Genomic DNA, 27,535 nt, shown 5'->3' with positions numbered 1-27,535 from the left:
CTCTCTCCTTTCCCACCCTCTCCTCCCATTCCTTCCTTCTTCTCTCTCTCCTTTACCCTCTCCTCCCATTCCTTCCTTCTCTCTCTCTCTCCTTTACCCTCTCCTCCCATTCCTCCCTTCTCTCTCTCTCCTTTACCCTCTCCCTCCCATTCCTTCCTTCTCTCTCTCTCCTTTACCCTCTCCTCCCATTCCTTCCTTCTCTCTCTCCTCCTTTACCCTCTCCTCCCATTCCTTCCTTCTCTCTCCCCTTTATTCCTCCCATTCCTTCCTTCTCTCTCTCTCTTTACCCTCTCCTCCCATTCCTTCCTTCTCTCTCTCTCCTTTACCCTCTCCTCCCATTCCTTCCTTCTCTCTCTCTCCTTTACCCTCTCCTCCCATTCCTTCCTTCTCTCTCTCTCCTTTACCCTCTCCTCCCATTCCTTCCTTCTCTCTCTCTCCTTTACCCTCTCCTCCCATTCCTTCCTTCTCTCTCTCTCCTTTACCCTCTCCTCCCATTCCTTCCTTCTCTCTCTCTCCTTTACCCTCTCCTCCCATTCCTTCCTTCTCTCTCTCTCCTTTACCCTCTCCTCCCATTCCTTCCTTCTCTCTCTCTCCTTTACCCTCTCCTCCCATTCCTTCCTTCTCTCTCTCTCCTTTACCCTCTCCTCCCATTCCTTCCCTTCCTTCTCTCTCTCCTTTACCCTCTCCTCCCATTCCTTCCTTCTCTCTCTCCTTTACCCTCTCCTCCCATTCCTCCCTTCTCTCTCTCTCCTTTACCCTCTCCTCCCATTCCTTCCTTCTCTCTCTCTCTTTACCCTCTCCTCCCATTCCTTCCTTCTCTCTCTCTCCTTTACCCTCTCCTCCCATTCCTTCCTTCATTCTCTCTCTCCTTTACCCTCTCCTCCCATTCCTTCCTTCTCTCTCTCTCCTTTACCCTCTCCTCCCATTCCTTCCTTCTCTCTCTCTCCTTTACCCTCTCCTCCCATTCCTTCCTTCTCTTCTCTCCTTTACCTCCTCCCATTCCTCCCTCTCCTCCCCCTTCCTCCCATTCCTTCTCTCTCTCTCTCTTTACCCTCTCCTCCCATTCCTCCCTTCTCTCTCTCTCCTTTACCCTCTCCTCCCATTCCTTCCTTCTCTCTCTCTCCTTTACCCTCTCCTCCCATTCCTTCCTTCTCTCTCTCTCCTTTACCCTCTCCTCCCATTCCTTCCTTCTCTCTCTCTCCTTTACCCTCTCCTCCCATTCCTTCCTTCTCTCTCTCTCCTTTACCCTCTCCTCCCATTCCTTCCTTCTCTCTCTCCTTCCTTCCTTTCCTTCTCTCTCTCTCTCCTTTACCCTCTCCTTCCATTCCTTCATTCTCTCTCTCTTCTTTACCCTCTTCTTCCATTCCTTCCTTCTCTCTCTCTCCTTCCTTCCTTTCCTTCTCTCTCTCTCTTCTTTACCCTCTTCTTCCATTCCTTTCCTTCTCTGTGTCTCTCCTTACTCTTTCCTCCTTCCCACCTCCTCTCTCCTTGCCGTTCAACACTTTAAAAAAAACATTTATCATAAACAGTCCGATTCCCGAGCACGCCTATGTTTCCAGACCCGAGGAAGTATTTGCCATGTAACTTCAGGACATGCCTGTTTGAGCCAGTCCAGAACATAGAGATCCTATCAAATTACTAGAGGGGAAATGTCATAAACCGTCAAATTCCAGAATGGGGTGAAAATGGCAGCCATATTGGCCAGGGAGAAATCCAAACCATTCAAATTGGAATCCAGATGTTTCTTATTCATTAAAATAAAAGGCATGTGATATCAGAAATGATGTAATATAATTATTGTCAACCTAAAATATTGTAATTTATACCATGCCATTGTTGAATGCTAATTTCTGATTGGCTTGAATGGCATTCTAGAGCGTGTATTATTTCCCTTTATAAACTGGGTGGTTCTCAGCCCTGAATGCTGATTGGCTGACAGCCGTGGTTACCACGGGCATGACAAAACATTTATTTTTACTGTTCTGCTTACATTGATAACCAGGTTATAACAGCAATAAGGCACTTCAGGGGGTTGTGGTATATGGCCAATAAACCACGGCTAAGGGCTGTATCCAAGCTCTCCGCGTTGTGTCGGGTTTGTTTGGTTACCAAGGCAATTACTGTAGATTACTGTAGAACTAGAACTACTACTGTAGAAAACTTGCTAGATACTCAGTGGATGTTGAACACATTTCTAGCAGCAAATGTGCTACATTATAGCCATGATATGAAAGGGACAATCAACTCTGTGGAAGATTAGTTCCACTAACATCCCATGGAAAATACAGTTCGACACGGTTCATTGTTTTCCATAGAATTTTATTTATTTTTATTTTTTATAATTTTTTTTATTTCAATTTAACCAGGTGGCTTTGAGAACAAGTTCTCATTTGCAAAGCGACTTGGCCAAGATAAAGCATGCAGTGTGAACAGACAACACAGAGTTACACATGGAGTAAACAATTAGCAAGTCAATAACACAGTAGAAAAAAATGGGCAGTCTATATACAACTGTGCAAAAGGACCATGAGTGTAGGTAGTCTCTATAATACAATTTATGGGTTTTATACCATTTTTTTATACTAAAATATATGTTTACAGACCATAAATGTCCATTTGTGTTTGTTGTCTGTGGTGGATTGACTGCGTTGTTTGAATGTTGCATTTAATTAAAATAATGGAAATCATTCCTCTAAAACTGGCTGGCCAGCTAGCTAACACACATACAGTGCAGATAAATGATTTACATTCATTATTTTTCACACTATCTTATCTTACAGCACTGGGAAACCATGGTTGGTCGACTCCCTGACCAACATGGCCGCCCTTTAGACAATCATAAGAACGGTTCATGACCCTTCTAGTATTCTAATTCTATGGTCTTCTAGTATTCTAATTCTATGGTCCAGAGCCACCGAAAATGTCCGTCTGTGTTGCGGCTCGGTCGGGACGGGGGATTTCGCCAGGAAATAATACACATTTAACCCCTGAAGAAGACAGACACAAGCCACATATTCTGACAACCTAGAGTACTATCCCCCAGGAAGGAGTGTCGAGTTGGTGTGTTGGAGCGACACCAACAAAACAACGGGAGTTTACAGTAACAGTTCTTCCGCTGTGATGTCGGGTCCTGGGTCTCGGAGGACCGGGTCCAGCATCAAAATCCGCCTGACAGGTAAACTAACTAAAACACCGGGAAAGCGCTTACGGTTTAATTTGTATTATTCTGGATTTAAAAGCCTGTAACAGGGGGGTGGACAGAGCTACATTTCCGAGGCTGTCATGGCGCCAGCGACACCGGACAGGGTTCACATCCGGGGGTTTCTCTATTTACTGACATCTAACGTAACGTACAATAGGTAACGTTAACTAGGCCTTAACTCTTATTAGTTAGTTCAAATAACTCAACAAACGGATGAGGATAGCTACTTCATTAACGTTATTAACTAGCTATTTCGATTGAAAGGCGTCTAATATTCGCCTGATTTAACAGGCTGGTTTGTCTCTGCCAAATGCCATTGTAACAGCCTCGTCCAAGGTGTTTGGCTAGTTAACTAACGGGAACAGTTAGTTAGTAGGTTAGTCATGAGCTGAATAATACTCTGTTTAGTTGACCAGTGTCCTAACTAGACCTAACCAGCGTCCTAACTAGACCTAACCAGTGTCCTTCTGCCACGGTGTCCTAACTAGACCTAACCAGCGTCCTAACTAGACCTAACCAGTGTCCTAACTAGACCTAACCAGTGTCCTAACTAGACCTAACCAGTGTCCTAACTAGACCTAACCAGTGTCATAACTAGACCTAACCAGCATCCTAACTTGACCTAACCAGTGTCATAACTAGACCTAACCAGCGGAGTGCACCTGCTAGACCTAACCAGCGTCCTAACTAGACCTAACCAGTGTCCTAACTAGACCTAACCAGCATCCTAACTAGACCTAACCAGTGTCATAACTAGACCTAACCAGTGTCCTAATGTAACAGTATACTTTTAAACCTGTAACCTGGCCCAGACCTAACCAGGGACCTTCTGACAACAACGACAACAGTCACCCACGGAAGCATCGTTACCCATCACTCCACAAAAGCCAGTTCAAGGGTCCAATACTACTTCAAGGTCTCAGAGCAAGTGACGTAACCGATTGAAACGCTATTTAGCGCACACCGCTAACTAAGCTAGCCGTTTCACATCCGTTACACTAACTAGACCTAACCAGTGTCCTCCTGCCACGGTGGCCTAACTAGACCTAACCAGCGTCCTAACTAGACCTAACCAGCGTCCTAACTAGACCTAACCAGCGTCCTAACTAGACCTAACCAGCGTCTTAACTAGACCTAACCAGTGTCCTAACTAGACCTAACCAGCGTCCTAACTAGACCTAACCAGTGTCCTCCTGCCACGGTGGCCTAACTAGACCTAACCAGTGTCCTAACTAGACCTAACCAGTGTCCTAACTAGACCTAACCAGTGTCCTTCTGCCACGGTGGCCTAACTAGACCTAACCAGCGTCCTAACTAGACCTAACCAGTGTCCTCCTGCCACGGTGGCCTAACTAGACCTAACCAGCGTCCTAACTAGACCTAACCAGTGTCCTAACTAGACCTAACCAGCGTCCTAACTAGACCTAACCAGCGTCCTAACTAGACCTAACCAGCGTCTTAACTAGACCTAACCAGCGTCTTAACTAGACCTAACCAGTGTCCTAACTAGACCTAACCAGTGTCCTAACTAGACCTAACCAGTGTCCTCCTGCCACGGTGGCCTAACTAGACCTAACCAGTGTCCTAACTAGACCTAACCAGCATCCTAACTAGACCTAACCAGTGTTCTCCTGCCACGGTGGCCTAACTAGACCTAACCAGCGTCCTAACTAGACCTAACCAGCGTCCTAACTAGACCTAACCAGCGTCCTAACTAGACCTAACCAGCGTCTTAACTAGACCTAACCAGTGTCCTAACTAGACCTAACCAGCGTCCTAACTAGACCTAACCAGTGTCCTCCTGCCACGGTGGCCTAACTAGACCTAACCAGCATCCTAACTAGACCTAACCAGTGTCCTAACTAGACCTAACCAGTGTCCTAACTAGACCTAACCAGCGTCCTAACTAGACCTAACCAGTGTCCTCCTGCCACGGTGGCCTAACTAGACCTAACCAGTGTCCTAACTGACCTAACCAGTGTCCTAACTAGACCTAACCAGTGTTTAACTAGACCAACCAGGTGGCCTAACTAGACCTAACCAGTGTCCTAACTAGACCTAACCAGTGTCCTAACTAGACCTAACCAGTGTCCTAACTAGACCTAACCAGTGTCCTCCTGCCACGGTGGCCTAACTAGACCTAACCAGTGTCCTAACTAGACCTAACCAGTGTCCTAACTAGACCTAACCAGTGTCCTAACTAGACCTAACCAGTGTCCTAACTAGACCTAACCAGTGTCCTAACTAGACCTAACCAGTGTCCTAACTAGACCTAACCAGCGTCCTAACTAGACCTAACCAGTGCCCTAACTAGACCTAACCAGTGTCCTAACTAGACCTAACCAGTGTCCTAACTAGACCTAACCAGTGTCCTAACTAGACCTAACCAGTGTCCTAACTAGACTATTCAGGAGCTATTCTAGCGAACTACTTCCCCTATAACTGACCTGCTCTCTACATTACCAAGATATCTAACCTGGCTAACCAGCTAGTGTTTAGAGATGTAGCTAGCTAGCTAACTGATCTCAAAGCAGCTAGTTGGTAGGGTTTCTAGAGCAAATTAGGCCGCTAAACTAAGTTGACTAATGTTTACTCAGTAACGTTGGCTAGCACCTAGATATTTTTTATTTTATTTTTTATAGTCGGCTCGTTAGTAGTTAGCCGATAACGTTAGTTAGCCAGACAATTAATCTGCTGAGTGTGTTTAGTAAGCATGTCACACCCAGAGTGTTGGCACACGTCTATTAGATAGCAAACCACACAGTGTTGCTGTGTGAACCAGTGGACGAAGCTCAGTCCAGACTGCAGAAAGACATCATCTCCATGTGAATAGAGACCCAGCCAGTCTGCACGGCTTCCATTAACTACTACAGTATCAGACACAGTGGGTTAGGGTCAGAGAGAGACAACAGGTGGGTTAGGGTCAGAGAGAGACAACAGGTGGGTTAGGGTCAGAGAGAGACAACAGGTGGGTTAGGGTCAGAGAGAGACAACAGGTGGGTTAGGGTCAGAGAGAGACAACAGGTGGGTTAGGGTCAGAGAGAGACAACAGGTGGGTTAGGGTCAGAGAGAGACAACAGGTGGGTTAGGGTCAGAGAGAGACAACAGGTGGGTTTGGGTCAGAGAGAGACACCAGGTGGGTTAGGGTCAGAGAGAGACAACAGGTGGGTTAGGGTCAGAGAGAGACAACAGGTGGGTTAGGGTCAGAGAGAGACAACAGGTGGGTTAGGGTCAGAGAGAGACAACAGGTGGGTTAGGGTCAGAGAGAGACAACAGGTGGGTTAGGGTCAGAGAGAGACAACAGGTGGGTTAGGGTCAGAGAGAGACAACAGGTGGGTTAGGGTCAGAGAGAGACAACAGGTGGGTTAGGGTCAGAGAGAGACAACAGGTGGGTTAGGGTCAGAGAGAGACAACAGGTGGGTTAGGGTCAGAGAGAGACAACAGGTGGGTTAGGGTCAGAGAGACAACAGGTGGGTTAGGGTCAGAGAGAGACAACAGGTGGGTTAGGGTCAGAGAGAGACAACAGGTGGGTTAGGGTCAGAGAGAGACAACAGGTGGGTTAGGGTCAGAGAGAGACAAGACAGGTGGGTTAGGGTCAGAGAGAGACAACAGGTGGGTTAGGGTCAGAGAGAGACAACAGGTGGGTTAGGGTCAGAGAGAGACAACAGGTGGGTTAGGGTCAGACAACAGGTGGGTTAGGGTCAGAGAGAGACAACAGGTGGGTTAGGGTCAGAGAGAGACAACAGGTGGGTTAGGGTCAGAGAGAGACAACAGGTGGGTTAGGGTCAGAGAGAGACAACAGGTGGGTTAGGGTCAGAGAGAGACAACAGGTGGGTTAGGGTCAGAGAGAGACAACAGGTGGGTTAGGGTCAGAGAGAGACAACAGGTGGGTTAGGGTCAGAGAGAGACAACAGGTGGGTTAGGGTCAGAGAGAGACAACAGGTGGGTTAGGGTCAGAGAGAGACAACAGGTGGGTTAGGGTCAGAGAGAGACAACAGGTGGGTTAGGGTCAGAGAGAGACAACAGGTGGGTTAGGGTCAGAGAGAGAGACAACAGGTGGGTTAGGGTCAGAGAGAGAGACAACAGGTGGGTTAGGGTCAGAGAGAGACAAAACAGGGGGGTTAGGGTCAGAGAGAGACAACAGGTGGGTTAGGGAGAGAGAGAGAGACAACAGGTGGGTTAGGGTCAGAGAGAGACAACAGGTGGGTTAGGGTCAGAGAGAGACAACAGGTGGGTTAGGGTCAGAGAGAGACAACAGGTGGGTTAGGGTCAGAGAGAGACAACAGGTGGGTTAGGGTCAGAGAGAGACAACAGGTGGGTTAGGGTCAGAGAGAGACAACAGGTGGGTTAGGGTCAGAGAGAGACACCAGGTGGGTTAGGGTCAGAGAGAGAGACAACAGGTGGGTTAGGGTCAGAGAGAGACAACAGGTGGGTTAGGGTCAGAGAGAGACAACAGGTGGGTTAGGGTCAGAGAGAGACAACAGGTGGGTTAGGGTCAGAGAGAGACAACAGGTGGGTTAGGGTCAGAGAGAGACAACAGGTGGGTTAGGGTCAGAGAGAGACAACAGGTGGGTTAGGGTCAGAGAGAGAGACAACAGGTGGGTTAGGGTCAGAGAGAGACAACAGGTGGGTTAGGGTCAGAGAGAGACAACAGGTGGGTTAGGGTCAGAGAGAGACAACAGGTGGGTTAGGGTCAGAGAGAGACAACAGGTGGGTTAGGGTCAGAGAGAGACAACCAGGTGGGTTAGGGTCAGAGAGAGACAACAGGTGGGTTAGGGTCAGAGAGAGACAACAGGTGGGTTAGGGTCAGAGAGAGACAACAGGTGGGTTAGGGTCAGAGAGAGACAACAGGTGGGTTAGGGTCAGAGAGAGACAACAGGTGGGTTAGGGTCAGAGAGAGACAACAGGTGGGTTAGGGTCAGAGAGAGACAACAGGTGGGTTAGGGTCAGAGAGAGAGACAACAGGTGGGTTAGGGTCAGAGAGAGACAACAGGTGGGTTAGGGTCAGAGAGAGACAACAGGTGGGTTAGGGTCAGAGAGAGACAACAGGTGGGTTAGGGTCAGAGAGAGACAACAGGTGGGTTAGGGTCAGAGAGAGACACACAGGTGGGTTAGGGTCAGAGAGAGACAACAGGTGGGTTAGGGTCAGAGAGAGACAACAGGTGGGTTAGGGTCAGAGAGAGACAACAGGTGGGTTAGGGTCAGAGAGAGACAACAGGTGGGTTAGGGTCAGAGAGAGAGACAACAGGTGGGTTAGGGTCAGAGAGAGACAACAGGTGGGTTAGGGTCAGGAGAGACAACAGGTGGGTTAGGGTCAGAGAGAGACAACAGGTGGGTTAGGGTCAGAGAGAGACAACAGGTGGGTTAGGGTCAGAGAGAGACAACAGGTGGGTTAGGGTCAGAGAGAGACAACAGGTGGGTTAGGGTCAGAGAGAGACAACAGGTGGGTTAGGGTCAGAGAGAGACAACAGGTGGGTTAGGGTCAGAGAGAGACAACAGGTGGGTTAGGGTCAGAGAGAGAGAACAGGTGGGTTAGGGTCAGAGAGAGACAACAGGTGGGTTAGGGTCAGAGAGAGACAACAGGTGGGTTAGGGTCAGAGAGAGACAACAGGTGGGTTAGGGTCAGAGAGAGACAACAGGTGGGTTAGGGTCAGAGAGAGACAACAGGTGGGTTAGGGTCAGAGAGAGACAACAGGTGGGTTAGGGTCAGAGAGAGACAACAGGTGGGTTAGGGTCAGAGAGAGACAACAGGTGGGTTTAGGGTCAGAGAGAGACAACAGGTGGGTTAGGGTCAGAGAGAGACAACAGGTGGGTTAGGGTCAGAGAGAGACAACAGGTGGGTTAGGGTCAGAGAGAGACAACAGGTGGGTTAGGGTCAGAGAGAGACAACAGGTGGGTTAGGGTCAGAGAGAGACAACAGGTGGGTTAGGGTCAGAGAGAGACAACAGGTGGGTTAGGGTCAGAGAGAGACAACAGGTGGGTTAGGGTCAGAGAGAGACAACAGGTGGGTTAGGGTCAGAGAGAGACAACAGGTGGGTTAGGGTCAGAGAGAGACAACAGGTGGGTTAGGGTCAGAGAGAGACAACAGGTGGGTTAGGGTCAGAGAGAGACAACAGGTGGGTTAGGGGAGAGAGACAACAGGTGGGTTAGGGTCAGAGAGAGAGGTGGGTTAGGGTCAGAGAGAGACAACAGGTGGGTTAGGGTCAGAGAGAGACAACAGGTGGGTTAGGGTCAGAGAGAGACAACAGGTGGGTTAGGGTCAGAGAGAGACACAGGTGGGTTAGGGTCAGAGAGAGACAACAGGTGGGTTAGGGTCAGAGAGAGACAACAGGTGGGTTAGGGTCAGAGAGAGACAACAGGTGGGTTAGGGTCAGAGAGAGAGACAACAGGTGGGTTAGGGTCAGAGAGAGACAACAGGTGGGTTAGGGTCAGAGAGAGACAACAGGTGGGTTAGGGTCAGAGAGAGACAACAGGTGGGTTAGGGTCAGAGAGAGACAACAGGTGGGTTAGGGTCAGAGAGAGACAACAGGTGGGTTAGGGTCAGAGAGAGACAACAGGTGGGTTAGGGTCAGAGAGAGACAACAGGTGGGTTAGGGTCAGAGAGAGACAACAGGTGGGTTAGGGTCAGAGAGAGACAACAGGTGGGTTAGGGTCAGAGAGAGACAACAGGTGGGTTAGGGTCAGAGAGAGACAACAGGTGGGTTAGGGTCAGAGAGAGACAACAGGTGGGTTAGGGTCAGAGAGAGACAACAGGTGGGTTAGGGTCAGAGAGAGACAACAGGTGGGTTAGGGTCAGAGAGAGACAACAGGTGGGTTAGGGTCAGAGAGAGACAACAGGTGGGTTAGGGTCAGAGAGAGACAACAGGTGGGTTAGGGTCAGAGAGAGACAACAGGTGGGTTAGGGTCAGAGAGAGACAACAGGTGGGTTAGGGTCAGAGAGAGACAACAGGTGGGTTAGGGTCAGAGAGAGACAACAGGTGGGTTAGGGTCAGAGAGAGACAACAGGTGGGTTAGGGTCAGAGAGAGACAACAGGTGGGTTAGGGTCAGAGAGAGACAAGGTGGGTTAGGGTCAGAGAGAGACAACAGGTGGGTTAGGGTCAGAGAGAGACAACAGGTGGGTTAGGGTCAGAGAGAGACAACAGGTGAGACCAGGTCACCACAGACACACACTGAAATACACTACACACACATACACAGGATAGATGCTGAGAGAAGCTGTGGGGAGGAGGAGGAGGAGGAGAGAAGCTGTGGGGAGGAGGAGAGAGAGAAGAAGAGGAAGCTGTGGGGAGGAGAGAGAGAGAAGAGAAGTGAAGAGGAGGAGGAGGAGAGAGAGAGAGAAGCTGAGGGAGGAGAAGAGGAAGCTGTGGGGAGGAGGTTGAGAGAGAAGCTGGGAAGGAGGGGAGGAGAGAGGAAGCTGTGAGGAGGAGGAGGAGGAGGAGGAGAGAGAAGCTGAGGAGGAGAGAGAGAAGCTGTGGGGGAGAGAAGAGGAAGCTGGGAGGAGGAGAGAGAGAAGCTGTGGGGAGGAGGAGGAGAGAGAGAGAGGAGGTGGGGAGGAGGAGAAGAGAAGCTGTGGGGAGGGAGGTGAGAGAGAAGCTGTGGGGAGGAGGTTGAGAGAGAGAAGCTGTGGGGAGGAGGAGGAGGAGAGAGAAGCTGTGAGGGGAGGAGGAGAGGAGAGGGAAGCTGTGGGAGGAGGAGGAGGAGGGAGGAAGAGAGGAGGAGAGGAGAAGCTGTGGGTGGGGAGGAAAGGAGGGAGAGAAGAGAAGCTGTAGGGAGGAGAGAGAGAGAAGCTGTGGGGAGGAGAGAGAGAGAAGCTGTGGGGAGGAGAGAGAGAGAAGCTATGGGGAGGAGGAAGGAGGGAAGCTGTGGGAGAGAAAGGGAGGGAGGTGAGGGAAGCTGTGGGGAGAGAAAGGGAGGGAGATGAAGAGGGAAGCTGTGGGAGAGGGAGGGAGATGAAGAGGGAAGCTGTGGGAGAGAAAGGGAGGGAGATGAAGAGAGAGAAGCTGTGGGAGAGAAAGGGAGGGAGGTGAAGAGGGAAGCTGTGGGGAGAGAAAGGGAGGGAGATGAAGAGGGAAGCTGTGGGGAGAGAAAGGGAGGGAGATGAAGAGGGAAGCTGTGGGAGAGAAAGGGAGGGAGATGAAGAGGGAAGCTGTGGGAGGAGGAGGGAGATGAAGAGGGAAGCTGTGGGAGAGAAAGGGAGGGAGATGAAGAGAGAGAAGCTGTGGGAGAGAAAGGGAGGGAGGTGAAGAGGGAAGCTGTGGGGAGAGAAAGGGAGGGAGATGAAGAGGGAAGCTGTGGGGAGAGAAAGGGAGGGAGATGAAGAGGGAAGCTGTGGGAGAGGAGGGAGATGAAGAGGGAAGCTGGGGGAGAGAAAGGGAGGGAGATGAAGAGGAAGCTGTGGGGAGAGAAAGGGAGGGAGATGAAGAGGGAAGCTGTGGGAGAGAAAGGGAGGGAGATGAAGAGGGAAGCTGTGGGAGGAGGAGGGAGATGAAGAGGGAAGCTGTGGGAGAGAAAGGGAGGAGATGAAGAGGGAAAGCTGTGGGAGAGAAAGGGAGGGAGGTGAAGAGGGAAGCTGTGGGGAGAGAAAGGGAGGGAGATGAAGAGGGAAGCTGTGGGAGAGAAAGGGAGGGAGATGAAGAGGAACCTGTGGGGGAGGAGGAGGGAGATGAAGAGGGAAGCTGGGGGAGAGAAAGGGAGGGAGATGAAGAGGGAAGCTGTGGGGAGAGAAGGGAGGGAGATGAAGAGGGAAGCTGTGGGGAGAGTAAGGGAGGGAGATGAAGAGGGAAGCTGTGGGGAGGAGGAGGGAGATGAAGAGGGAAGCTGGGGAGAGAAAGGGAGGGAGATGAAGAGGGAAGCTGTGGGGAGAGAAAGGGAGGGAGATGAAGAGGGAAGCTGTGGGGAGAGAAAGGGAGGGAGATGAAGAGGGAAGCTGGGGGAGAGAAAGGGAGGGAGATGAAGAGGGAAGCTGTGGGAGAGAAAGGGAGGGAGATGAAGAGGGAAGCTGTGGGGAGAGAAAGGGAGGGAGATGTGAAGAGGGAAGCTGTGGGGAGAGAAAGGAGGGAGATGAAGAGAGAAGCTGTGGGGAGAGAAAGGGAGGGAGATGAAGAGGGAAGCTGTGGGGAGAGAAATGAAGAGGGAAGCTGTGGGGAGAGAAAGGGAGGGAGATGAAGAGGGAAGCTGTGGGGAGAGAAAGGGAGGGAGATGAAGAGGGAAGCTGTGGGAGAGAAAGGGAGGGAGGTGAAGAGGGAAGCTGTGGGGAGAGAAAGGGAGGGAGATGAAGAGGGAAGCGGTGGGGAGAAAAGGGAGGGAGATGAAGAGGGAAGCTGTGGGGAGAGAAAGGGAGGGAGATGAAGAGGGAAGCTGTGGGGAGAGAAAGGGAGGGAGATGAAGAGGGAAGCTGTGGGAGAGAAAGGGAGGGAGGTGAAGAGGGAAGCTGTGGGGAGAGAAAGGGAGGGAGATGAAGAGGGAAGCTGTGGGGAGAGAAAGGGAGGGAGATGAAGAGGGAAGCTGTGGGGAGAGAAAGGGAGGGAGGTGAAGAGGGAAGCTGTGGGGAGGGAGAGAAGGGAGGGAGGTGAAGAGGGAAGCTGTGGGGAGAGAAAGGGAGGGAGGTGAAGAGGGAAGCTGTGGGGAGAGAAAGGGAGGGAGATGAAGAGGGAAGCTGTGGGGAGAGAAAGGGAGGGAGATGAAGAGGGAAGCTGTGGGGAGAGAAAGGGAGGGAGGTGAAGAGGGAAGCTGTGGGGAGAGAAAGGGAGGGAGGTGAAGAGGGAAGCTGTGGGGAGAGAAAGGGAGGGAGATGAAGAGGGAAGCTGGGGGAGAGAAAGGGAGGGAGATGAAGAGGGAAGCTGTGGGGAGAGAAAGGGAGGGAGATGAAGAGGGAAGCTGTGGGGAGAGAAAGGGAGGGAGATGAAGAGGGAAGCTGTGGGGAGAGAAAGGGAGGCAGATGAAGAGAGAAGGTGGGGAGGAGGAGGGAGATGAAGAGAGAAGCTGTGGGGAGAGAAAGGGAGGTAGATGAAGAGGGAAGCTGTGGGGAGAGAAAGGGAGGGAGGTGAAGAGGGAAGCTGTGGGGAGAGAAAGGGAGGGAGATGAAGAGGGAAGCTGTGGGGAGAGAAAGGGAGGGAGGTGAAGAGGGAAGCTGTGGGAGGAGGAGGGTGATGAAGAGGGAAGCTGGGGGAGAGAAAGGGAGGGAGATGAAGAGGGAAGCTGTGGGGAGAGAAAGGGAGGGAGGTGAAGAGGGAAGCTGTGGGGAGAGAAAGGGAGGGAGATGAAGAGGAAGCTGTGGGGAGAGAAAGGGAGGGAGATGAAGAGGGAAGCTGTGGGGAGAGAAAGGGAGGGAGATGAAGAGGGAAGCTGTGGGGAGAGAAAGGGAGGGAGATGAAGAGGGAAGCTGTGGGGAGAGAAAGGGAGGGAGATGAAGAGGGAAGCTGTGGGGAGAGAAAGGGAGGGAGATGAAGAGGGAAGCTGTGGGGAGAGAAAGGGAGGGAGATGAAGAGGGAAGCTGTGGGAGGAGGAGGGAGATGAAGAGGAAGCTGTGGGGAGAGAAAGGGAGGGAGATGAAGAGGGAAGCTGTGGGGAGAGAAAGGGAGGGAGATGAAGAGGGAAGCTGTGGGGAGAGAAAGGAGGGAGATGAAGAGGGAAGCTGTGGGGAGAGAAAGGGAGGGAGATGAAGAGGGAAGCTGTGGGGAGAGAAAGGGAGGGAGGTGAAGAGGGAAGCTGTGGGAGAGAGGAGGGAGATGAAGAGGGAAGCTGTGGGGAGAGAAAGGGAGGGAGATGAAGAGGGAAGCTGTGGGGAGAGAAAGGGAGGGAGGTGAAGAGGGAAGCTGTGGGAGGAGGAGGGAGATGAAGAGGGAAGCTGTGGGGAGAGAAAGGGAGGGAGATGAAGAGGGAAGCTGTGGGGAGAGAAAGGGAGGGAGATGAAGAGGGAAGCTGTGGGGAGAGAAAGGGAGGGAGATGAAGAGAGAAGCTGTGGGGAGGTGAAGAGACATCTGTTGATTGGCTTACAGCAGCCAGTCACTGATCTGATTGGCTGTCAGGCTGTCTGTAGTGACATCTGTTTGGTTGACTGACAGTTGTCTGTTCTGTGTTTTTAGTCTTATGTGCCAAGAACCTTGCAAAGAAAGACTTCTTCCGTAAGTATCTCTGATCCCTCCTCTCTGTCTGTCTCCTTCTGTAAGTATCTCTGATCCCTCCTCTCTGTCTGTCTCCTTCTGTAAGTATCTCTGATCCCTCCTCTCTGTCTGTCTCCTTCTGTAAGTATCTCTGATCCCTCCTCTCTGTCTGTCTCCTTCTGTAAGTATCTCTGATCCCTCCTCTCTGTCTGTCTCCTTCTGTAAGTATCTCTGATCCCTCCTCTCTGTCTGTCTCCTTCTGTAAGTATCTCTGATCCCTCCTCTGTCTGTCTCCTTCTGTAAGTATCTCTGATCCCTCCTCTCTGTCTGTCTCCTTCTGTAAGTATCTCTGATCCCTCCTCTCTGTCTGTCTCCTTCTGTAAGTATCTCTGATCCCTCCTCTCTGTCTGTCTCCTTCTGTAAGTATCTCTGATCCCTCCTCTCTGTCTGTCTCCTTCTGTAAGTATCTCTGATCCCTCCTCTCTGTCTGTCTCCATCTTTCTTTCTGTCTTCCTCTCTCTTTCACATTCTACTTTATAATAAGTGTGTGTGTGTGTGTGTGTGTGTGTGTGTGTGTGTGTGTGTGTGTGTGTGTGTGTGTGTGTGTGTGTGTGTGTGTGTGTGTGTGTGTGTGTGTGTGTGTGTGTGTGTGTGTAGGGTTGCCGGACCCATTTGCAAAGGTCGTGGTGGATGGATCAGGACAGTGTCATTCTACAGACACAGTGAAGAGCACTCTGGACCCCAAATGGAACCAACACTATGACCTGTGAGTAAACCCACATACTGAAACCCACTGCGGCCCACTGAAACCCACTGCGGCCCACTGAAGCCCACTGAAACCCACTGCGGCCCACTGAAACCCACTGCGGCCCACTGAAACCCACTGAAACCCATTGCGGCCCACTGAAACCCATTGCGGCCCACTGAAACCCACTGCTGAAACCCACTGAAACCCACTGCGGCCCACTGAAACCCACTGCGGCCCACTGAAACCCACTGAAACCCGCTGAAACCCACTGCGGCCCACTGAAACCCACTGCGGCCCACTGAAACACACACACCCACTGAAACCCACTGCGGCCCACTGAAACCCACTGCGGCCCACTGAAACCCACTGAAACCCACTGCGGCCCACTGAAACCCACTGCGGCCCACTGAAACCCACTGAAACCCACTGCGGCCCACTGAAACCCACTGCGGCACACTGAAACCCACTGAAACACACTGAAACACACTGAAACCCACATACTGAAACCCACTGCGGCACACTGAAACCCACTGCGGCACACTGAAACCCACTGAAACCCACTGTGGCCCACTGAAACCCACTGCGGCCCACTGAAACCCACTGCGGCACACTGAAACCCACTGCGGCACACTGAAACACACTGAAACACACTGAAACCCACTGCGGCACACTGAAACCCACATACTGAAACCCACTGCGGCACACTGAAACCCACTGAAACCCACTGCGGCCCACTGAAACCCACTGCTGCCCACTGAAACCCACTGCGGCCCACTGAATCACACTGAAACCCACTGAAACACACTGAAACCCACTGAAACCCACTGCGGCACACTGAAACCCACTGAAACCCACTGCGGCCCACTGAAACCCACTGCGGCCCACTGAAACCCACTGCGGCCACTGAAACCCACTGAAACCCACTGCGGCCCACTGAAACCCACTGAAACCCACTGCGGCACACTGAAACCCACTGCGGCCCACTGAAACCCACTGTGGCCCACTGAAACACACTGAAACCCACTGAAACACACTGAAACCCACACACCCACTGAACAGCAAAATAAAGTTCTGATCCGGTTGATATCGTTCCTTTTTAAGCACTGAGACGGGTCAGAGAATTCAGGGCCGTCCCAGTGGGCGTTGAGTTATTGAGCAAGAGGGGCTGATTTCATGGGGCTACAGTCTGTTTCCCTTCCCTTGATGACTTGTTTTTATTTCACTGCTCTCTTCTTGTCCGTTGTCTGTGTCCGTTGTCTGTGTCCGTTGTCTGTGTCCGTTGTCTGTGTCCGTTGTCTGTGTCCGTTGTCTGTGTCCGTTGTCTGTGTCCGTTGTCTGTGTCCGTTGTCTGTGTCCGTTGTCTGTACCATGCTGTGTTGTCATTAGTTGCTGCCATGCTGTGTTGTCATTACCCATCTGTGTTGCTACCATGTTGTTGTTGTGTTGCTAGCATGTTGTGTTGCTACCATGTTGTTGTTGTGTTGCTACCATGTTGTTGTTGTGTTGCTACCATGTTGTGTTGTACCATGTTGTTGCTAGCATGCTGTGTTGTTCCCATCTTGTTGTTGTGTTGCTAGCATGTTGTTGTTGCTGTGTTGCTACCATGTTGTTGTTGTTGTGTTGCTACCATGTTGTTGTGTGTTGCTACCATGTTGTTGCTGTGTTGCTAGCATGCTGTGTTGCTAGCATGCTGTGTTGCTACCATGTTGTTGCTGTGTTGCTACCATGTTGTTGTTGTGTTGCTACCATGTTGTTGCTGTGTTGCTAGCATGCTGTGTTGCTACCATGTTGTTGCTGTGTTGCTACCATGTTGTTGCTGTGTTGCTAGCATGCTGTGTTGCTACCATGTTGTTGTTGTGTTGCTAGCGGGCTGTGTTGCTACCATGTTGTGTTGCTACCATGTTGTTGTTGTGTACCATGTCACATTGTGTGAAGTTGTGTCCAGCATGATGAGTGGGGAGCTAGGGAGCTAGTGGACGAGCGGGGAGCGAGAGTGACGAGCGGGGAGCGAGAGTGACGAGCGGGGAGCGAGAGTGACGAGCGGGGAGCTAACGTGACGAGTGGGGAGCGGGGAGGGAGCTAGCGTGACGAGCGGGGAGCTAACGTGACGAGCGAGGAGCTAACGTGACGAGCGGGGGGAGCTAGCGTGACGAGCGGGGAGCTAACGTGACGAGCGGGGAGCTAGCTAGCGTGGCTAGCGTGACGAGCAGGGAGCTAGCGTGACGAGCGGGGAGCTAGCGTGACGGGGGCTAGCGTGACGAGCGGGGAGCTGGCGTGACGAGCGGGGAGCTGGCGTGACGAGCGGGGAGCTAGCGTGACGAGCGGCGGGGAGCTAGCGTGACGAGCGGGGAGCCAACGTGACGAGCGGGGAGCTAGCGTGACGAGCGGCGGGGAGCTAGCGTGACGAGCGGGGAGCTAGCGTGACGAGCGGGGAGCGGGGAGCTAGCGTGGCGAGCAGGGAGCTAGCGTGACGAGCGGGGAGCTAGCGTGACGAGCGGCGGGGAGCTAACGTGACGAGCGGGGAGCTGGCGTGACGAGCGGGGAGCTAGCGTGACGAGCGGGGGGAGCTAGCGTGACGAGCGGGGAGCCAACGTGACGGCGGCGGGAGCTAGCGTGACGAGCGGGGAGCCAACGTGAGCGGGAGCCGGCGTGACGCGCGGGGAGCTAACGTGACGAGCGGGGAGCTGGCGTGACGAGCGGGGGGAGCTGGCGTGACGAGCGGGGAGCTAGCGTGACGAGCGGGGGGAGCTAACGTGACGAGCGGCGGGGAGCTAGCGTGACGAGCGGGCGGGGAGCTAGCGTGACGAGCGGGGAGCTAGCGTGACGAGCGGGGAGCTAACGTGACGAGCGGGGAGCTAGCGTAGAGCGGGGAGCTAGCGTGACGAGCGGGGAGCTAGCGTGACGAGCGGGAGCTAGCGTGACGAGCGGGGGGAGCTAGCGTGACGAGCGGGGGGAGCTAACGCGTGACGAGCGGGGAGCTAGCGTGGGCGGGGAGCTAGCGTGACGAGCGGGGGGAGCTAGCGTGACGAGCGGGGAGCTAACGTGACGGGGAGCTAACGTGACGAGCGGGGAGCTAGCGTGACGGCGGGGAGCTAACGTGACGAGCGGGAGCTGGCGTGACGAGCGGGAGCTGCGTGACGAGCGGGAGCTAGCGTGACGAGCGGGGAGGAGCTAGCGTGACGAGCGGGGAGCCAACGTGACGAGCGGGGAGCTAACGTACGAGCGGCGGGGAGCTAGCGTGACGAGCGGGGAGCTAGCGTGACGAGCGGGAGCTAGCCGGGAGCTAGCGTGGCGAGCGGGGAGCTAGCGTGACGAGCGGGAGCTAGCGTGACGAGCGGGGGAGCTAACGTGACGAGCGGGGAGCTGGCGTGACGCGGGGAGCTAGCGTGACGAGCGGGGGGAGCTAGCGTGACGAGCGGGGAGCCAACGTGACGAGCGGCGGGGAGCTAGCGTGACGAGCGGGGAGCCAACGTGACGAGCGGCGGGGAGCCGGCGTGACGAGCGGGGAGCTAACGTGACGAGCGGGAGCTGGCGTGACGAGCGGGGAGCTGGCGTGACGAGCGGGGAGCTGGCGTGACGAGCGGCGGGGAGCTAACGTGACGAGCGGCGGGGAGCTAGCGTGACGAGCGGGGGGAGCTAGCGTGACGAGCGGGGAGCTAGCGTGACGAGCGGGGAGCTAACGTGACGAGCGGGGAGCTAGCGTGACGAGCGGGGAGCTAGCGTGACGAGCGGGGAGCTAGCGTGACGAGCGGGGAGCTAACGTGACGAGCGGGGAGCTAGCGTGACGAGCGGGGAGCTAACGTGACGAGCGGGGAGCTAGCGTGACGAGCGGGGAGCTAACGTGACGAGCGGGGAGCTAACGTGACGAGCGGGGAGCTAACGTGACGAGCGGGGAGCTAACGTGACGAGCGGGGAGCTAACGTGACGAGCGGGGAGCTAACGTGACGAGCGGGGAGCTAACGTGACGAGCGGGGAGCTAGCGTGACGAGCGGGGAGCTAGCGTGACGAGCGGGGAGCTAACGTGACGAGCGGGGAGCTAACGTTACGAGTGGGGAGCTTGCGTGACGCAATGATGTCCCTACCTATACATACATATCTACCTCAAGTCACCTCAGCCCCTGCACATCGACTCAGTACTGGTACCCTGTGTATATAACCTAGTTATCATTACTCAGTACTGGTACCCTGTGTATATAACCTAGTTATCATTACTGGTATCCTGTGTATATAACCTAGTTATCATTACTCAGTACTGGTACCCTGTGTATATAACCTAGTTATCATTACTGGTACCCTGTGTATATAACCTAGTTATCATTACTCAGTACTGGTACCCTGTGTATATAACCTAGTTATCATTACTCAGTACTGGTACCCTGTGTATATAACCTAGTTATCATTACTGGTACCCTGTGTATATAACCTAGTTATCATTACTGGTATCCTGTGTATATAACCTAGTTATCATTACTCAGTACTGGTACCCTGTGTATATAACCTAGTTATCATTACTCAGTACTGGTACCCTGTGTATATAACCTAGTTATCAGTACTGGTACCCTGTGTATATAACCTAGTTATCATTACTCAGTACTGGTACCCTGTGTATATAACCTAGTTATCATTACTCAGTACTGGTACCCTGTGTATATAACCTAGTTATCATTACTCAGTACTGGTACCCTGTGTATATAACCTAGTTATCATTACTCAGTACTGGTACCCTGTGTATATAACCTAGTTATCAGTACTGGTACCCTGTGTATATAACCTAGTTATCATTACTCAGTACTGGTACCCTGTGTATATAACCTAGTTATCATTACTCAGTACTGGTACCCTGTGTATTATAACCTAGTTATCATTACTCAGTACTGGTACCCTGTGTATATAACCTAGTTATCATTACTGGTACCCTGTATATAACCTAGTTATCATTACTCAGTACTGGTACCCTGTGTATATAACCTAGTTATCATTACTGGTATCCTGTGTATATAACCTAGTTATCATTACTCAGTACTGGTACCCTGTGTATATAACCTAGTTATCATTACTTACTGGTACCCTGTGTATATAACCTAGTTATCATTACTGGTACCCTGTGTATATAACCTAGTTATCATTACTCAGTACTGGTACCCTGTGTATATAACCTAGTTATCATTACTCAGTACTGGTACTATAGTATTGCCAGCCTAATCTATTGGATGGTCTTATTGGTACTATAGTATTGCCAGTCTAATCTATTGGATGGTCTTATAGGTACTATAGTATTGCCAGTCTAATCTATTGGATGGTCTTATTGGTACTATAGTATTGCCAGTCTAATCTATTGGATGGTCTTATTGGTACTATAGTATTGCCAGTCTAATCTATTGGATGGTCTTATAGGTACTATAGTATTGCCAGTCTAATCTATTGGATGGTCTTATAGGTACTATAGTATTGCCAGTCTAATCTATTGGATGGTCTTATAGGTACTATAGTATTGCCAGTCTAATCTATTGGATGGTCTTATAGGTACTATAGTATTGCCAGTCTAATCTATTGGATGGTCTTACAGGTACTATAGTATTGCCAGTCTAATCTATTGGATGGTCTTATAGGTACTATAGTATTGCCAGTCTAATCTATTGGATGGTCTTATAGGTACTATAGTATTGCCAGTCTAATCTATTGGATGGTCTTATAGGTACTATAGTATTGCCAGTCTAATCTATTGGATGGTCTTATAGGTACTATAGTATTGCCAGTCTAATCTATTGGATGGTCTTATTGGTACTATAGTATTGCCAGTCTAATCTATTGGATGGTCTTATAGGTACTATAGTATTGCCAGTCTAATCTATTGGATGGTCTTATAGGTACTATAGTATTGCCAGTCTAATCTATTGGATGGTCTTATAGGTACTATAGTATTGCCAGCCTAATCTATTGGATGGTCTTATAGGCACTATAGTATTGGATGGTCTTATAGGTACTATAGTATTGGATGGTCTTATAGGCACTATAGTATTGGATGGTCTTATAGGCACTATAGTATTGGATGGTCTTATAGGTACTATAGTATTGGATGGTCTTACAGGTACTATAGTATTGGATGGTCTTATAGGTACTATAGTATTGGATGGTCTTACAGGTACTATAGTATTGGATGGTCTTATAGGTACTATAGTATTGGATGGTCTTATAGGTACTATAGTATTGCCAGTCTAATCTATTGGATGGTCTTATAGGTACTATAGTATTGCCAGTCTAATCTATTGGATGGTCTTATAGGTACTATAGTATTGACAGCCTAATCTATTGGATGGTCTTATAGGTACTATAGTATTGCCAGTCTAATCTATTGGATGGTCTTATAGGTACTATAGTATTGCCAGTCTAATCTATTGGATGGTCTTATAGGTACTATAGTATTGGATGGTCTTATAGGTACTATAGTATTACCAGTCTAATCTATTGGATGGTCTTATAGGTACTATAGTATTGGATGGTCTTATAGGTACTATAGTATTGGATGGTCTTATAGGTACTATAGTATTACCAGTCTAATCTATTGGATGGTCTTATAGGTACTATAGTATTGGATGGTCTTATAGGTACTATAGTATTACCAGTCTAATCTATTGGATGGTCTTATTGGTACTATAGTATTGGATGGTCTTATAGGTACTATAGTATTGGATGGTCTTATAGGTACTATAGTATTGCCAGTCTAATCTATTGGATGGTCTTATAGGTACTATAGTATTGGATGGTCTTATAGGTACTATAGTATTACCAGTCTAATCTATTGGATGGTCTTATAGGTACTATAGTATTGGATGGTCTTATTGGTACTATAGTATTACCAGTCTAATCTATTGGATGGTCTTATAGGTACTATAGTATTGGATGGTCTTATAGGTACTATAGTATTGGATGGTCTAATAGGTACTATAGTATTGGATGGTCTTATAGGTACTATAGTATTGCCATGGTCTTATAGGTACTATTATTGGATGGTCTTATAGGTACTATAGTATTGCCAGTCTAATCTATTGGATGGTCTTATAGGTACTATAGTATTGGATGGTCTTATAGGTACTATAGTATTGCCAGTCTAATCTATTGGATGGTCTTATAGGTACTATAGTATTGCCAGTAATCTATTGGATGGTCTTATAGGTACTATAGTATTGGATGGTCTTATAGGTACTATAGTATTGCCAGTCTAATCTATTGGATGGTCTTATAGGTACTATAGTATTGCCAGTCTAATCTATTGGATGGTCTTATAGGTCTTACTATAGTATTGGATGGTCTTATTGGTACTATAGTATTGCCAGTCTAATCTATTGGATGGTCTTATAGGTACTATAGTATTGCCAGTCTAATCTATTGGATGGTCTTATTGGTACTATAGTATTGGATGGTCTTATAGGTACTATAGTATTGGATGGTCTTATAGGTACTATAGTATTGGATGGTCTTATAGGTACTATAGTATTGCCAGCCTAATCTATTGGATGGTCTTATAGGTACTATAGTATTGCCAGTCTAATCTATTGGGATGGTCTTATAGGTACTATAGTATTGGATGGTCTAAGGTACTATAGTATTGGATGGTCCTAGTCTAATCTATTGGATGGTCTTATAGGTACTATAGTATTGCCAGTCTAATCTATTGGATGGTCTTATAGGTACTATAGTATTGGATGGTCTTATAGGTACTATAGTATTGGATGGTCTTATAGGTACTATAGTATTACCAGTCTAATCTATTGGATGGTCTTATTGGTACTATAGTATTGGATGGTCTTATAGGTACTATAGTATTGGATGGTCTTATAGGTACTATAGTATTACCAGTCTAATCTATTGGATGGTCTTATAGGTACTATAGTATTGGATGGTCTTATAGGTACTATAGTATTACCAGTCTAATCTATTGGATGGTCTTATTGGTACTATAGTATTGGATGGTCTTATAGGTACTATAGTATTGGATGGTCTTATAGGTACTATAGTATTACCAGTCTAATCTATTGGATGGTCTTATAGGTACTATAGTATTGGATGGTCTTATAGGTACTATAGTATTACCAGTCTAATCTATTGGATGGTCTTATAGGTACTATAGTATGGATGGTCTTATTGGTACTATAGTATACCAGTCTATCTATTGGATGGTCTTATTGGTACTATAGTATTGGTCTTATAGGTACTATAGTATTGGATGGTCTAATAGGTACTATAGTATTGGATGGTCTTATAGGTACTATAGTATTGCCAGTCTAATCTATTGGATGGTCTTATAGGTACTATAGTATTGCCAGTCTAATCTATTGGATGGTCTTATAGGTACTATAGTATTGCCAGTCTAATCTATTGGATGGTCTTATAGGTACTATAGTATTGGATGGTCTTATAGGTACTATAGTATTGCCAGTCTAATCTATTGGATGGTCTTATAGGTACTATAGTATTGGATGGTCTTATAGGTACTATAGTATTACCAGTCTAATCTATTGGATGGTCTTATAGGTACTATAGTATTGGATGGTCTTATAGGTACTATAGTATTACCAGTCTAATCTATTGGATGGTCTTATAGGCACTATAGTATTGCCAGTCTAATCTATTGGATGGTCTTATAGGTACTATAGTATTGGATGGTCTTATAGGTACTATAGTATTGCCAGCCTAATCTATTGGATGGTCTTATAGGTACTATAGTATTGCCAGCCTAATCTATTGGATGGTCTTATAGGCACTATAGTATTGGATGGTCTTATAGGCACTATAGTATTGGATGGTCTTATAGGCACTATAGTATTGGATGGTCTTATTGGTACTATAGTATTGGATGGTCTTATAGGTACTATAGTATTGGATGGTCTTATAGGTACTATAGTATTGCCAGCCTAATCTATTGGATGGTTTTATAGGTACTATAGTATTGCCAGCCTAATCTATTGGATGGTCTTATAGGCACTATAGTATTGGATGGTCTTATAGGCACTATAGTATTGGATGGTCTTATAGGCACTATAGTATTGGATGGTCTTATTGGTACTATAGTATTGCCAGTCTAATCTATTGGATGGTCTTATAGGTACTATAGTATTGGATGGTCTTATAGGTACTATAGTATTGCCAGTCTAATCTATTGGATGGTCTTATAGGCACTATAGTATTGCCAGTCTAATCTATTGGATGGTCTTATAGGTACTATAGTATTACCAGTCTAATCTATTGGATGGTCTTATAGGTACTATAGTATTACCAGTCTAATCTATTGGATGGTCTTATAGGTACTATAGTATTACCAGTCTAATCTATTGGATGGTCTTATAGGTACTATAGTATTGGATGGTCTTATAGGTACTATAGTATTGGATGGTCTTATAGGTACTATAGTATTGGATGGTCTTATTGGTACTATAGTATTGGATGGTCTTATAGGTACTATAGTATTGGATGGTCTTATAGGTACTATAGTATTGGATGGTCTTATAGGTACTATAGTATTGGATGGTCTTATAGGTACTATAGTATTGCCAGTCTAATCTATTGGATGGTCTTATAGGTACTATAGTATTGCCAGTCTAATCTATTGGATGGTCTTATAGGTACTATAGTATTGCCAGCCTAATCTATTGGATGGTCTTATAGGTACTATAGTATTGGATGGTCTTATTGGTACTATAGTATTGCCAGTCTAATCTATTGGATGGTCTTATTGGTACTATAGTATTGCCAGTCTAATCTATTGGATGGTCTTATAGGTACTATAGTATTACCAGTCTAATCTATTGGATGGTCTTATTGGTACTATAGTATTGCCAGTCTAATCTATTGGATGGTCTTATAGGTACTATAGTATTGCCAGTCTAATCTATTGGATGGTCTTATAGGTACTATAGTATTGGATGGTCTTATAGGTACTATAGTATTGGATGGTCTTATTGGTACTATAGTATTGGATGGTCTTATAGGTACTATAGTATATATATATATATATATTACCATTATGTTATGAAAACTTGAAATCGGCCCTAATTAATCTGTCGACCTCTATTCCGTGTGTGTGTGTGTGTGTGTGTGTGTGTGTGTGTGTGTGTGTGTGTGTGTGTGTGTGTGTGTGTGTGTGTGTGTGTGTGTGTGTGTGTGTGTGTGTGTGTGTGTGTGTGTGTGTGTGTGTGTGTGTGTGTGTGTGTGTGTGTGTGTGTGTGTGTGTGTGTGTGTGTGTGTGTGTGTGTATGTGTGTGTCTGTGTGTGTGTGTGTGTGTGTGTGTGTGTGTGTGTGTATGTGTGTGTCAATGCTGTGATGTGTGTGTGTGTGTGTGTGTGTGTGTGTGTGTGTGTGTGTGTGTGGTGTGTGTGTGTGTGTGTGTGTGTCTGTGTGTGTGTGTGTGTGTGTGTGTAGGTACATAGGGAAGACAGACTCCATCACCATCAGTGTGTGGAACCATAAGAAGATCCACAAGCGGCAGGGCGCCGGGTTCCTGGGCTGTATACGACTGCTGGCTAACTCCATCAGCAGACTGAAAGACACGGGCTGTAAGAGACACACACACACTCACACACACACACACACACACACACCAGGGAACGAGTAGCTGAAACGACTGCTGGCTAACTCCATCAGCAGACTGAAAGACACGGGCTGTAGAGACACACACACACCACACACACACACACACACACACACACACACACTGATCATACCAGCTGAAACAGAGCAGTACCTTCTCCTCCATACAGCTAGACTGACCATACCAGCTGAAACAGAGCAGTACCTCCTCCAGACAGCTAGACTGACCATACCAGCTGAAACAGAGCAGTACCTTCTCCCATACAGCTAGACTGACCATACCAGCTGAAACAGAGCAGTACCTTCTCCATACAGCTAGACTGACCATACCAGCTGAAACAGAGCAGTACCTTCTCCATACAGCTAGACTGACCATACCAGCTGAAACAGAGCAGTACCTTCTCCATACAGCTAGACTGACCATACCAGCTGAAACAGAGCAGTACCTTCTCCTCCATACAGCTAGACTGACCATACCAGCTGAAACAGAGCAGTACCTTCTCCTCCATACAGCTAGACTGACCATACCAGCTGAAACAGAGCAGTACCTTCTCCTCCAGACAGCTAGACTGACCATACCAGCTGAAACAGAGCAGTACCTTCTCCTCCACACAGCTAGACTGACCATACCAGCTGAAACAGAGCAGTACCTTCTCCTCCACACAGCTAGTCTGACCATACCAGCTGAAACAGAGCAGTACCTTCTCCTCCACACAGCTAGACTGACCATACCAGCTGAAACAGAGCAGTACCTTCTCCTCCATACAGCTAGACTGACCATATCAGCTGAAACAGAGCAGTATCTTCTCCAGACAGCTAGACTGACCATACCAGCTGAAACAGAGCAGTACCTTCTCCTCCATACAGCTAGACTGACCATACCAGCTGAAACAGAGCAGTACCTTCTCCTCCATACAGCTAGACTGACCATACCAGCTGAAACAGAGCAGTACCTTCTCCTCCATACAGCTAGACTGACCATACCAGCTGAAACAGAGCAGTACCTTCTCCTCCATACAGCTAGACTGACCATACCAGCTGAAACAGAGCAGTATCTTCTCCAGACAGCTAGACTGACCATACCAGCTGAAACAGAGCAGTACCTTCTCCTCCATTCAGCTAGACTGACCATACCAGCTGAAACAGAGCAGTACCTTCTCCTCCATACAGCTAGACTGACCATACCAGCTGAAACAGAGCAGTACCTTCTCCTCCATACAGCTAGACTGACCATACCAGCTGAAACAGAGCAGTACCTTCTCCTCCAGACAGCTAGACTGACCATACCAGCTGAAACAGAGCAGTACCTTCTCCTCCATACAGCTAGACTGACCATACCAGCTGAAACAGAGCAGTACCTTCTCCAGACAGCTAGACTGACCATACCAGCTGAAACAGAGCAGTACCTTCTCCAGACAGCTAGACTGACCATACCAGCTGAAACAGAGCAGTACCTTCTCCTCCATACAGCTAGACTGACCATTTGTTTTTTTCTGCGCACAATAACCAATAATGACATCACAATACCCCATAATGACATCACAATACCCCATAATGATATCACAATACCCCATAATGACATCACAATACCCCATAATGACATCACAATACCCCATAATGACATCACAATACCCCATAATGACATCACAATACCCCATAATGACATCACAATACCCCATAATGACATCACAATACCCCATAATGATATCACAATACCCCATAATGACATCACAATACCCCATAATGATATCACAATACCCCATAATGATATCACAGTACCCCATAATGATATCACAGTACCCCATAATGATATAATAATAATATAATAATAATATATGCCATTTAGCAGACGCTTTTATCCAAAGCGACTTACAGTCATGTGTGCATACATTCTACG

The 27,535-nt window shown here is 48.7% G+C and overlaps 1 protein-coding gene and 3 long non-coding RNA genes across 5 annotated transcripts in view; 2 read left to right on the top strand and 2 right to left on the bottom strand.

Moving 5' to 3' along the window:
- The first annotated feature begins 2,874 nt into the window (after positions 1-2,874).
- Positions 2,875-27,535, top strand: part of LOC127927988 (E3 ubiquitin-protein ligase SMURF1-like) — a 48,605-nt gene continuing 23,944 nt past the window's right edge. The window contains exons 1-4 of the mRNA XM_052514820.1: positions 2,875-3,175; positions 14,288-14,326; positions 14,963-15,071; positions 25,471-25,604. Coding sequence (XP_052370780.1) covers positions 3,121-3,175; positions 14,288-14,326; positions 14,963-15,071; positions 25,471-25,604 — 337 coding nt within the window. The 5' untranslated portion in view covers positions 2,875-3,120. The remainder of the gene's footprint in view (positions 3,176-14,287; positions 14,327-14,962; positions 15,072-25,470; positions 25,605-27,535) is intronic.
- Positions 4,216-6,118, bottom strand: LOC127927993 (uncharacterized). 2 transcript variants are annotated; one of them, XR_008129853.1, is made up of 5 exons: positions 5,607-6,118; positions 5,497-5,518; positions 5,365-5,452; positions 4,967-5,114; positions 4,499-4,714 (listed from the first exon to the last, which is right to left on the bottom strand). It is a non-coding gene; the product is annotated as an uncharacterized LOC127927993 (long non-coding RNA). The 2 variants fall into 2 exon arrangements; XR_008129852.1 differs by lacking the exons at positions 4,499-4,714; positions 5,365-5,452 and adding an exon at positions 4,216-4,336 and having other exon boundaries at positions 4,923-5,114; positions 5,497-5,634.
- LOC127927994 (uncharacterized) lies at positions 18,696-20,233 on the bottom strand. The gene is made up of 3 exons (XR_008129854.1): positions 20,135-20,233; positions 19,402-19,592; positions 18,696-19,326 (listed from the first exon to the last, which is right to left on the bottom strand). It is a non-coding gene; the product is annotated as an uncharacterized LOC127927994 (long non-coding RNA).
- On the top strand, positions 20,255-24,718 carry LOC127927991 (uncharacterized). Its single transcript, XR_008129847.1, has 5 exons — positions 20,255-20,361; positions 20,448-21,561; positions 22,796-23,032; positions 23,263-23,542; positions 24,588-24,718. It is a non-coding gene; the product is annotated as an uncharacterized LOC127927991 (long non-coding RNA).

Source organism: Oncorhynchus keta, unplaced genomic scaffold (genome assembly GCF_023373465.1).
Source record: "Oncorhynchus keta strain PuntledgeMale-10-30-2019 unplaced genomic scaffold, Oket_V2 Un_scaffold_2008_pilon_pilon, whole genome shotgun sequence".
NCBI lineage: Eukaryota > Metazoa > Chordata > Actinopteri > Salmoniformes > Salmonidae > Oncorhynchus > Oncorhynchus keta.
The sequence above is the reverse complement of the archived record's forward strand: the minus strand, read 5'-3'. Positions and strand labels throughout refer to the sequence as shown.